Raw genomic sequence first — 12,013 nt, 5'->3', positions numbered from 1 at the left:
AAGATGGTGGGAGGAAACAGAAATGAGGAGAGGAGGAGAACAGAGTGAGACGGTATAAAAGGCCAAAGGGATTAAAGAGAAAACAGATGGAAGAAGTGGTTGATGGTTAATTACATGAGGAGAGATTCAGGGGACTCAATCTCTTGACACTGTAACGATGAACAAGAAGGGTGTGAGAGAGAGAGAGAGAGAGAGAGAGAGAGAGAGAGAGAGAGAGATGCATGTGTGTGCCACTCACCTCCTTCTCTCCACATATATGACTGACAGTCGAGCCAGAAGCAGGGCTGTTGGCAGGGCCTATCACAGACACCACTCCTTTAGGTAGAATCTGGCACACTGAGAGGAGAGGGAGACAGAGGGACAGAAGTCAACCAGGTGCACTTCTCTTAAAATAAATCACTTTAGTCTGGGTGCTCTGTTAGTCTGGGTGCTCTGTTAGTCCGGGTGCTCTGTTAGTCCAGGTGCTCTGTTAGTCCGGGTGCTCTGTTAGTCTGGGTGCTGTGTTAGTCTGGGTGCTCTATTAGTCTAGGTGCTCTGTTAGTCTGGGTGCTCTGTTAGTCTGGGTGCTCTGTTAGTCTGGGTGCTCTGTTAGTCTAGGTGCTCTGTTAGTCTGGGTGCTCTGTTAGTCTGGGTGCTCTGTTAGTCTGGGTGCTCTGTTAGTCTGGGTGCTTTATTAGTCTAGGTGCTCTGTTAGTCTGGGTGCTCTGTTAGTCTGGGTGCTCTGTTAGTCTGGGTGCTCTGTTAGTCTAGGTGCTCTGTTAGTCTGGGTACTCTGTTAGTCTGAGTGCTCTGTTAGTCTGGTGGGAATGTATTTCTATCTTTTTGTCTATTGCTACAAATGTTGAAGTGCAGTCTACTGTTTCTAATGCTTGTGGACCTCAGAACTCTTACTCACTCCTTGTTTTCTTGTTTAGAAAAGTGTTTAACACTCTGGCTTGGTTCCATTATGCCACCTTCCCTTCACGGGCAGAGGGAAGGGAGTGAGTTTGTAGAGTGGAACCTAGCCATTGCCTACACCTTAAAATGATCTATTTTCCTTTGTGACTACTGATGGGGAAAGGATGGAAACATAGCAGCATGGTGGAAACTCCATCTTGCCTACTGTTAGGGCGTGTTCAGTCTGTCAGTCAGTCTGTAAGTCAGTCTGTTCTGTCTCATAGTTAACATATTGCTTAATGATCAGCTCCTGTTACTGATCAATGCCACTGACATACTGATTAAGGCCAACATGTCTTCCTGCCACACTGCACTGTGTCACAGTAACCATGGTTGTTGAACCTAGACAGTAACAGGGACACGCGAGTCAATGATTGACAGGGGGGCAATAATCGCACACATCATGGGGCTACAGTAAGTACAGTGTCTTGTGAAAGTATTCACCCCCTTGGAATTTTTCCTACTTTGTTGCCTTACAACCTGAAATTAAAATTGATTGTATCATTTGACATGCCTACCACTTTGAAGATGCAAAATATCTTTCATTGTAAAACAAACAAGAAATAAGACACAAAAAAAACAGAAAACTTGAGAGTGCATAACTATTTATCCCCTGAAGGAGCTTTGCAGCTCCTTCAGGGTTATCTTTGGTCTCTTTGTTGCCTCTCTAATTAATTCCCTCCTTGCCTGGTCCGTGAGTTTTGGTGGGCTGCCCTCTCTTGGCAGGTTTGTTGTGGTGCCATATTCTTTCAATTTTTTAATAATGGATTTAATGGTGCTCCGTGGGATGTTCAAAGTTTCTGATATTTCTTTTCGAATCCAACCCTGATCTGTACTTCTCCACAACTTTGTCCCTGACTTGTTTGGAGCGTTCCTTGGTCTTCATGGTGTTGCAGATTCTGGGGCCTTTCTGGGGCCTTTCAGATTCTGGGGCCTTTCAGAACAGGTGTATTTATACTGAGATCATGCGAAAGATCATGTGACACTTAGATTGCACACAGGTGGACTTTTAACTAATTATGTGACTTCTGAAGGTAATTGGTTGCACCAGATCTTATTTATGGGCTTCATAGCAAAGGGGGTGAATACATATACACACAGCACTTTTCAGTTTTCTATCTTTTAGAATTTTTTAAACAAGTAAACACTTAAATGAAAAAACACACGTTTTTTTCATTTAATTTCACCAATTTGGACTATTTTGTATATGTCCATTACATGAAATCCAAATGAAAATCTATTTAAATTACAGGCTGTAATGCAACAAAATAGGAAAAACGCGGGATGAATACTTTTGCAAGGGACTGTATATGGTGCATCTTCACGTCAGTTCTGCTGAAGGTAATGAGATGAGGAGAGGAAGCTGCTTCAGACTACTGAGATTCACCCTGGGCTCCATTTCAATCCTCTACATCTCTCCATCCTCATCATCCATAACCTCTGGTGTGTGTGTGTGTGTGTGTGTGTGTGTGTGTGTGTGTGTGTGTGTGTGTGTGTGTGTGTGTGTGTGTGTGTGCATGTGTCTCATACAGCTACAGCTGTAAGATGAGGCCTGTGATCCAAGGACCCTGATGGCAAATACGCCTGTCAGAGTGTCCTGCCCACTGGTCAAGGACGCACACACACACACACACACACACACACACATGAATAAAGCCACACACAAGCACACACACACACACACATTAATAAGTCCACACACACACACACATACACACACATGAATAAAGCCACACACAAGCACACACACATGAATAAATCCACACACAAGCACACACACAAATTAATAAATCCACACACATGCACACACACACAAACACACACACATACTGTACTGTACATTCACACACGTCCACACACAGTCACTTCTCCCTCCAGCTCGCTGTGGCCAGCGGCAGGGTGGTGACTTCTTGTAACGGGAACAGCAAGTGTCTGTATCCACTGGATGTCATAAGGTGAAAGCACCAATTTGTAAGTCGCTCTGGATAAGAGCGTCTGCTAAATGACTTAAATGTAAATGTAATAGAAGTCATTGGTCTGTGAGCTAATACACATAAACTACTGAATGAAATCCTCAATCTATTTTGTACATAAAGTCTGTAGTACTGGTATTGCTGTTCAGTACTGGTCTGTACTGGTATTACTGGTCAGTAATGGTCTGTACTCGTATTACTGGTAAGTACTGGAATTACAAGTAAGTACTGGTCTGTACTGGTATTACAAGTCAGTACTGATCTGTACTGGTCTGTACTGATAATTCTGATCAGTATTGGTCTGCACTGGTCTGTACTGGTATTACTGGTCAGTACTGGTCAGTACTGGTCTGTACTGATATTATGGGTCAGTAATGGTCAGTACTGGTCTGTACTGCGATGTACTAGTATTACTAGTCAGTACTGGTCTGTACTGCTATTACTGGTCTGTACTGGTAAAACTGGTCAGTACTGGTCTGTACTGGTATGACTGGTCTGTTCTGGTCTGTACTGATATTACTGGTCAGTACTGGTCTGTACTGGTATTACTGATCAGAACTTGTCTGTACTGGTATTATTACTGGTCTGTACTGATATTACTGGTCAGTACTGGTCTGTACTGGTATTAATGATCAGTACTTGTCTGTACTGGTATTATTACTGGTCAGTACTGGTCAGACTTATAGATGACCTGGAGCCAGTGGGCTTGGCAACAAACATGAAACGAGGGCCAGCCAATGAGAGCATACAAGTCGCAGTGGTGGGTAGAAGATGGGACTTTGGTGACAAAATGGATGGCACTGTGATAGACTACATCCAATTTGCTGAGTAGAGTGTTGGAGGCAATTTTATAAATGACATCGCCGAAGTCAAGGATCGGTAGGATAGTCAGTTTTACGAGGATATGTTTAGCAGCATGAGTGAAGAAGGCTTTGTTGCAAAAATGGAAGCCGATTCTAGATTTCATTTTGGATTGGAGATGCTTAATGTGAGTCTGGAAGGATAGTTTAAAGTCTAACTAGACACCTAGGTATTTGTAGTTATCCACATATTCTAAGTCAGAACCGTCCACGGTTGAAGAGCATGCATTTAGTTTGACTAGCGTTTAAGAGCAGTTGGAGGCCTTGGAAGGAGTGTTGTATGGCATTGAAGCTCATTTGGAGGTTTGTTAACACAGTGTCCAAAGAAGGGCCAGTATACAGAATGGTGTCGTCTGCATAGAGGTGGATCAGAGAATCACCAGCAGCAAGAGCGACATCATTGATGTATACAGAGAAAATAGTCGGCCCGAGAATTGAACCATGTGGCACCCCCATAGAGACTGCCAGAGGTCTGGACAACAGGCCGTCCGATTTGACACACTGAACTCTATCTGAGAAGTAGTTGGTGAACCAGGCGAGGCAGTCATTTGAGAAATCAAGGCTATTGAGTCTGCCGATAAGAATCTGGTGATTGACAGAGTTGAAGCCTTGGCTTGGTCGATGAAGACAGCTGCACAGTACTGTCTTCTATCGATGGCAGTCATGATATCGTTTAGGACCTTGAGCATGGCTGAGGTGCACCCATGACCAGCTCGGAAACCAGATTGCATAGCGGAAAAGGTCGGTGATCTGTTTGTTAACTTGGCTTTTGAAGACGTTAGAAAGGCAGGGAAGGATAGATATAGTTCTGTAACAATTTGGGTCTAGAGTGTCTCCCCCTTTGAAGAGATGGTTGACCGCGGCAGTTTTCCAATCTTTAGGGATCTCAGACGATACGAGAGAGAGGTTGAACAGGCTTTCTAAAATCTTAGAAAGAGAGGGTCCAGATTATCTAGCCCAGCTGATTTGTAGGGGTCCAGATTTTGCAGCTCTTTCAGAACATCAGCTACCTGGATTTGGGTGAAGGAGAAGCGGGGGGGCTTGGGCAAGTTGCTGCGGGTGGTGCCAAAATGTTGGCCAGGGTAGAGGTAGCCAGGTGGAAAGCATGGCCAGCCATGGAAAAATTCTTATTGAAATGTTCAATTATCGTAGATTTATCGGTGGTGACAGTGTTTCCTAACCTCAGTGCAGTTGGCAGCTGGGAGGAGGTGCTCTTATTCTCCATGGACTTTACAGTGTCCCAAAACCTTTTGGAATTTGTGCTACAGGATGCAAATTTCTGTTTGAAAAAGCTATCCTTTGCTTTCCTAACTGACTGATTGTATTGGCTCCTAACTTCCCTGAAAAGTTGCATATCGCGGGGGCTATTCGATGCTAATGCAGTACACCACAGGATGTTTTTGTACTGGTCAAGGGCAGTCAAATCTGGAGTGAACCAAGGGCTAAATCTGTTCTTAGTTCTATATTTTTTAAATGGGGCAAGCTTATTTAAGATGGTGAGGAAAGCACTTTTAAAGAACAACCAGGCATCCTCTACTGATGGGACGAGGTCAATATCCTTCCAGGATACTCGGGCCAGGTCAATTAGAAAGCCCTGCTTGCTGAAGTGTTTTAGGGAGTGTTTGACAGTGATGAGGGGTGGTTGTTTGTCCGTGGACCTATTACGGACGTAGGCAATGAGGCAGTGATCGCTGAGATCCTGGTTGAAGACAGCAGACGTGTATTTAGAGTGCAAGTTGGTCAGGATGATATCTATGAGGGTGCCCATGTTTACGGATTTAGGGTTGTACCTGGTAGGTTCCTTGATAATTTGTGAGATTGAGGGCATCTAGCTTAGATTGTAGGAAGGCCGGGGTGTTAAGCATATCCCAGTTTAAGTCACCTAACTCTACGAACTCTGAAATAAATTAGGTGCAATCAATTCACATATGGTGTCCAGGGCACAGCTGGGGGCTGAGGGGGGTCTATAACAAGCTGCCTCATTGAGAGACTTATATCTGGAAAGGTGGATTTTTTAAAGTAGAAGCTCAAACTGTTTGGGTACAGACCTGGATAGTATGACAGAACTCTGCAACTCTCTCTGAGTATTTCTGCAATAGTTTGCAACTCTGCCCCCTTTGGCATTTCTATCTTGACAGGAAATGTTGTAGTTGGAGATGGAAATTTCAGAATTTTTGGTGGCCTTCCTGAGCCAGGATTCAGACATGGCTAGGACATCAGGGTTGGCGGAGTGTGCTAAAGCAGTGAATAATACAAACTTAGGGAGGAGGCTTCTGATGTTAACATGCGTGAAACCAAGGCTTTTACGGTTACAGAAGTCAACAAATGAGAGAGCCTGGGGAATAGGTGTAGTACTGGGGGCTACAGAGCCTGGGTTAACCTCTACATCACCAGAGGAACAGAGGAGGAGTAGGATATGGGTACGGCTAAAAGCTATAAGAACTGGTCGTCTAGTGCGCATGGAACAGAGAATCAAAGGAGCAGATTTCTGGGCGTGGTAGAATAGATTCAGGGCATAATGTACAGACAAGGGTATGGTAAGATATGAGTACAGTGGAGGTTAACCTAGGCGTTGAGTGACGATGAGAGAGGTTGCATCTCTGGCGGCACCAGTTAAGCCAGGTGAGGCTCCGCATGTGTGGGGGGTGGGACAAAAGAGCTATCTAAGGCATGTTGTGCGGGACTGGGGGCTCTACAGTGAAATAAAACAATAAGAACTAGCTGAGACAGCAGTAGACAAGGCATATGGACATTAGAGAGAGGCATAAAGCAATCGCAGGTGTTGATCGGGAGAGCTAAGACAACAATGGGTAAATGGCGATGAATGGGCAGAGGCGGGTCAGTTAGGTACATACAGGACCTGAGTTCGAGGCTGGGGCCGACAGATAAACAGAATGAGGTACCATGTTATTGAAACAGTCCAGCGGGCATCAGCTGTGTAGCCGAGGGATCATAGGGTCCATTGAGCAGCAATAGGTGAGTCCGGGAGCCGTTCGGTAGTTGCTACTACGCTAGGCGAGCGGGAGACACAGCGTTCAGAAAGCCAGCGGGCCGGGGCTAGCAGATGGGTCTTCGGCGACATCGCCAATTGGCCTGTTGAAACCACATCGGACAATTACGTCGGCAGACCAGTCGTGATGGATCTGCGGGGCTCCGTGTGGACAAGAAAGGGTCCAGGCCAATTGGCAAAGAGGCATTGTAGCCCAATAATTAGCTGGTATATGGGCCTAGCTTGAGGCTAGCTCAAGGCTAACTGATGCTTGCTTCGGGACAGAGGTTTTAGCTAACAGTAATCACTCGGTTGTGATGTGGCAGAGAGAAGCAATCCGATATGCTCTGGGTTGATATCGTGCTGTTCAGACTGGAAGGTATTGTCCGAGCTAAAGCTGGCTGGTAGCTAGTTAGCTGGCCAGCTCCTGATGGAGGTTCCAGTTATAAGGAATAAAAATAGCAGATCCGTACCACATTGGGTGAGGCAGGTTGCAGGAAAGGTTGCAGGAAAGTTTGTAAGAAAGTATATTTAGTTCGTAGATAGAAAGTGAGATTAAAATACAAAAAAAATGACTATATACACGGGATAAGACAAAGACAAACACAAAGACAGACTGCTACGCCATCTTGGATTTGCAGCCTAGTCAGTATTGGTCTTAGTGGTCTGTAGTGGTGTTACTCACTGGTGTCAGTGGTCTCATACTGGGAGTCCCTCTGCAGTTCGAATATGTCCACCTCCACACGGGCTCTAGCCCCTCCCTCCATCACACTGTTGATGTTCTCCCTGGCCAGGGCCAGAGCCAGCCGCTCCCCACGCCCACACACTGACTGGTCATCCAGGATCGCAGCTACATGGGGAGGGAGGGAGATGGAGATATGGAACGGGAGAAAACATTGATGTTACTCACCAATAGACAATAAGACAAAAAGAGAGGAGACAAGCAGAGTATTTACGAGGGGTGTGAAGGCCAGGTGAGTGAGTGAGTGAGTGGGTGTGTCCTGGTGGAGGGGGGTGAGACACCGGGGGAGGAGAGGGAGACAGACACCTGAGGGTGATCAAGGGATGGAAAGAGGGATGGATGGATGATTGATAGATGGACACTCACCCATCCGGACAGAGGAGAGCAGGGTGGCCTGGCTTCCGGAGCGTGGTGCCATGGTAACTAGCAGGAAGGAGGAGAAGTGTATCGACAGCAGCAGCGCTGGCAGAGCCGGCATCTTCTACTGCTCCTCATGGAGAACGGTCTGCTGGCTGCCTGCTCGCCACCTAAAGGACGGGAGGACACGTTACAACACCAAAATATACACAAACACACAGACACACACTCACAAACACACATACATGCACACACAATCGTTCTCACTCTGTGCACACATCTGTAGCGCCAATGGTTAAATCTCTATTTAAAGAGCTTGTTATGATCACAAGACCCACACATGAAACACACACAGCTCTGCTCTGCCTGCTGCAAAACCACCCTCACTCACTCTGAGTGACAACCCCCATTCTAAGTGACAGTTTAATGTGTGTGTGAGAACAGACAAGAAGATGAAGCGTATGTGTGTGGTGTATAGCGTCTTGTTTCTGCTCACCGTCAGCTGGTCATGATCCTCAGTTTGACCTCTGAGATGGAGATGTGTGTGAAGTGTGTCTGGTATCTGTGTGAGTTGGAGATGAGTCACCTTTGACCCTGTAGGCACAACACAGCAGCTTGACTGCTTCTATCTGACCCCTGGGAGGTGAGAATGTTTTGCCTCTACATCTCTCTTCCCTCCCTCCTTGCCTTCATTTCCCTTCACGCTTGTCTTTTTTACTCTCCCTCCCTTTCTCCCTCTCTCCCGTAGCTCTCCCTTTCTCCCTCTCCCCCGTAGCTCTCCCTTTCTCCCTCTCCCCCGTAGCGCTCCCTTTCTCCCTCTCCCCCGTAGCTCTCCCTTTCTCCCTCTCCCCCTTAGCTCTCCCTTTCTCCCTCTCCCCGTAGCTCTCCTTTCTCCCTCTCCCCTTAGCTCTCCCTTTCTCCCTCTCTCCCGTAGCTCTCCCTTTCTCCCTCTCCCCCTTAGCTCTCCCTTTCTCCCTCTCCCCGTAGCGCTCCCTTTCTCCCTCTCCCCCGTAGCGCTCCATTTCTCCCTCTCCCCCTTAGCTCTCCCTTTCTCCCTCTCCACCGTAGCTCTCCCTTTCTCCCTCTCTCCCATAGCTCTCCCTTTCTCCCTCTTCCCTGTAGCTCTCCCTTTCTCCCTCTCCCCTTAGCTCTTCCTTTCTCCCTCTCCCCGTAGCTCTCCCTTTCTCCCTCTCTCCCGTAGCTCTCCCTTTCTCCCTCTTCCCTGTAGCGCTCCCTTTCTCCCTCTCCCCCTTAGCTCTCCCTTTCTCCCTCTCCCCCGTAGCTCTCCCTTTCTCCCTCTCTCCCGTAGCTCTCCCTTTCTCCCTCTCCCCTTAGCGCTCCCTTTCTCCCTCTCCCCCGTAGCTCTCCCTTTCTCCCTCTCTCCCGTAGCTCTCCCTTTCTCCCTCTCCCCTTAGCTCTCCCTTTCTCCCTCTCCCCGTAGCTCTCCCTTTCTCCTCTCTCCCGTAGCTCTCCCTTTCTCCCTCTCTCCCCTTAGCTCTCCCTTTCTCCCTCTCCCCCGTAGCGCTCCCTTTCTCCCTCTCCCCGTAGCGCTCCCTTTCTCCCTCTCCCCTAAGCTCCCTCTCCCCTAAGCTCTCCCTTTCCCTCTCCCCGTAGCTCTCCCTTTCTCCTCTTCCCTGTAGCTCTCCCTTTCTCCCTCTCCCCGTAGCTCTCCCTTTCTCCCTCTTCCCTGTAGCTCTCCCTTTCTCCCTCTCCCCGTAGCTCTCCCTTTCTCCCTCTTCCCTGTAGCTCTCCCTTTTTCCCTCTCCCTCTTAGCTCTCCCTTTCTCCCTCTCCCCCGTAGCTCTCCCTCTCCCCCGTAGCTCTCCCTTTCTCCCTCTCCCCTTAGCTCTCCCTTTCTCCCTCTCCCCCTAAGCTCTCCCTTTCTCCCTCTCCCCCTTAGCTCTCCCTTTCTCCCTCTCCCCCTTAGCTCTCCCTTTCTCCCTCTTCCCTGTAGCTCTTCCTTTCTCCCTCTCCCCTTAGCTCTCCCTTTCTCCCTCTTTCCTGTAGCTCTTCCTTTTTCCCTCTCCCCTAGGCTCTCCCTTTCTCCCTCTCCCCCTTAGCTCTCCCTTTCTCCCTCTTCCCTGTAGCTCTTCCTTTCTCCCTCTCCCCCTTAGCTCTCCCTTTCTCCCTCTTTCCTGTAGCTCTTCCTTTTTCCCTCTCCCCCTAGGCTCTCCATTTCTTTTATTGTTCTCTCACATCAAGTAGCTGTCTGACTTCATCCTACCCTCCTGCCTCACACACACAGGTTCACTCCTCCAGGTCCATCTCCCTTCAGCAGCCCTACAGCAGACTAAACACTACGGGTGACAAAGCTTTCAGTTGTGTGGCCCCTCAGCTGTGGAACAAACTTCCAGTCATTGTCAGGGCTGCAGAGTCTCTGGACTCGTTTAAGGCGTAGCTAAAGACTGAGCAATTCAGAAACGCTTTCAAGGACCTACAGTATGAGTCAAAGGTTTGGACACACCTACTCATTCAAGGGTTTTTCTTTATTTTGACTATTTTCTACATTGTAGAATAATAATGAAGACATCAAAACTATGAAATAACACATATGGAATCATGTAGTAACCAAAAAAGTGATAAACAAATCAAATATATTCTTCAAAGTAGCCACCCTTTGCCTTGATGACAGCTTTGCACATTCTGGGAATTCTCTCAATCAGCTTCATGAGGTAGTCACCTGAAATGCATTTCAATTAACAGGTGTTCCTTGTTAAAAGTACATTTGTGGAATTTCTTTCCTTCTTAATGCGTTTGAGCTAATCAGTTGTGTTGTGACAAGGTAAGGGTGATATACATTAGATAGCCCTATTTGGGAAAATGCCACGTCCATATTATGGCAAGAGCAACTCAAATAAGCAAAGAGAAAGGACAGTCCATCATTACTTTAAGACATGAAGGTCAGTCATTGCGGAAAAAAAGTGCAGTCGCAAAAAGCATCAAGGTTTTTTTTATGATGAAACTGGTTCTCATGAGGACCACCACAGGAAAGGAAGACCCAGAGTTACCTCTGCTGCAGAGGATCATTTCCTTAGAGTTAACTGCACCTCAGATTGTAGCCCAAATAAATGCTTCACAGAGTTCAAGTAACAGACACAGCTCAACGTCAACTGTTCAGAGGAGACAGCGTTAATCAGGCCTTCATGGTCAAATTGCTGCAAAGAAACCCCTAATAAAGGAAACCAATATGAAGAAGAGACTTGCGTGGGCCAATAAACACTAGCAATGCACATTAGACTGGTGGAAATCTGTCCTTTGGTCTGATGAGTTGAAATTTGAGATTTTTTGGTTCTAACCACCGTGTCTTTGTGAGATAGCAGAGTAGGTGAACGGATGATCTCCCCATGTGTGGTTCCAACCGTGAAGCGTGGAGGTGTGATGGTGTCGGGGTGCTTTGCTGGTGACACTGTCAATGATTTATTTAGAATTCAAGGCACACTTAAACAGCATGGCTACCACAGCATTCTGCAGCAATACACCATCCCATCTGGTTTGCGCTAAGTGGGACTATCATTTGTTTTTCAACAGGACAAAGGCTGTGTAAGGGCTATTTGACCAATAAGGAGAGTGAAGGAGTGCTGCATCAGATGACCTGGCCTCCACAATCACCCGACCTCAACCCAATTGAGATGGTTTGGACCGCAGAGTGAAGGAAAAACTATTTGAGAGAATGCCAAGATTGTGCAAAGCTGTCATCAAGGGAAAGTGTGGCTTCTTCTATGAATCTAAAATCTACAATATTTGTTGATTTGCTTAACACTCTTTTGGTTACTACATGATTCCATATGTATTATTTAATAGTTTTCATGTTTTCACTGTTATTATACAATGTAGAAAATAGTCCAAATAAAGAAAAACTCTTGAATGAGTAGGTGTGTCCAAACTTTTGACTGGTACTGTATGTTAGTTCAGTTCTCCTGTCCACTGGATCTGATGCCTTAGGTATGAGAAAAGCACTTTACAAATTAAATGAACTATCCCTCACCTTTCTCACTGTCATTCCCTTGCTAGAATCAGTGAGTGAGTGAGTGAGTGAGTGAGTGAGTGAGTGAGTGAGTGAGTGAGTGAGTGAGTGAGTGAGTGAGTGAGTGAGTGAGTGAGTGAGTGATGAGTGAGTGAGTGAGTGAGTGCATGTAATGTTCCACCAGGTCACACTG

At 46.8% G+C, this 12,013-nt stretch overlaps 1 protein-coding gene across 2 annotated transcripts in view; it reads right to left on the bottom strand.

Annotated features, from left to right (window-relative positions):
* The window catches only part of LOC115113848 (glutamate receptor ionotropic, kainate 5-like), a 129,028-nt gene that overhangs the window by 45,210 nt on the left and 71,805 nt on the right, over positions 1–12,013 (bottom strand). For both annotated transcript variants that reach the window (XM_065007756.1, XM_065007757.1), the window contains exons 2-4: positions 7,867–8,027; positions 7,444–7,608; positions 239–336 (exon numbers count right to left, since the gene is read on the bottom strand). In XM_065007756.1, coding sequence (XP_064863828.1) covers positions 239–336; positions 7,444–7,608; positions 7,867–7,978 — 375 coding nt within the window. In that variant the 5' untranslated portion in view covers positions 7,979–8,027. The remainder of the gene's footprint in view (positions 1–238; positions 337–7,443; positions 7,609–7,866; positions 8,028–12,013) is intronic.

This window comes from Oncorhynchus nerka, linkage group LG3, assembly GCF_034236695.1.
Source record: "Oncorhynchus nerka isolate Pitt River linkage group LG3, Oner_Uvic_2.0, whole genome shotgun sequence".
Taxonomy (NCBI): Eukaryota; Metazoa; Chordata; class Actinopteri; order Salmoniformes; family Salmonidae; genus Oncorhynchus; species Oncorhynchus nerka.
This window is presented reverse-complemented; position numbering and strand designations above follow the sequence as displayed.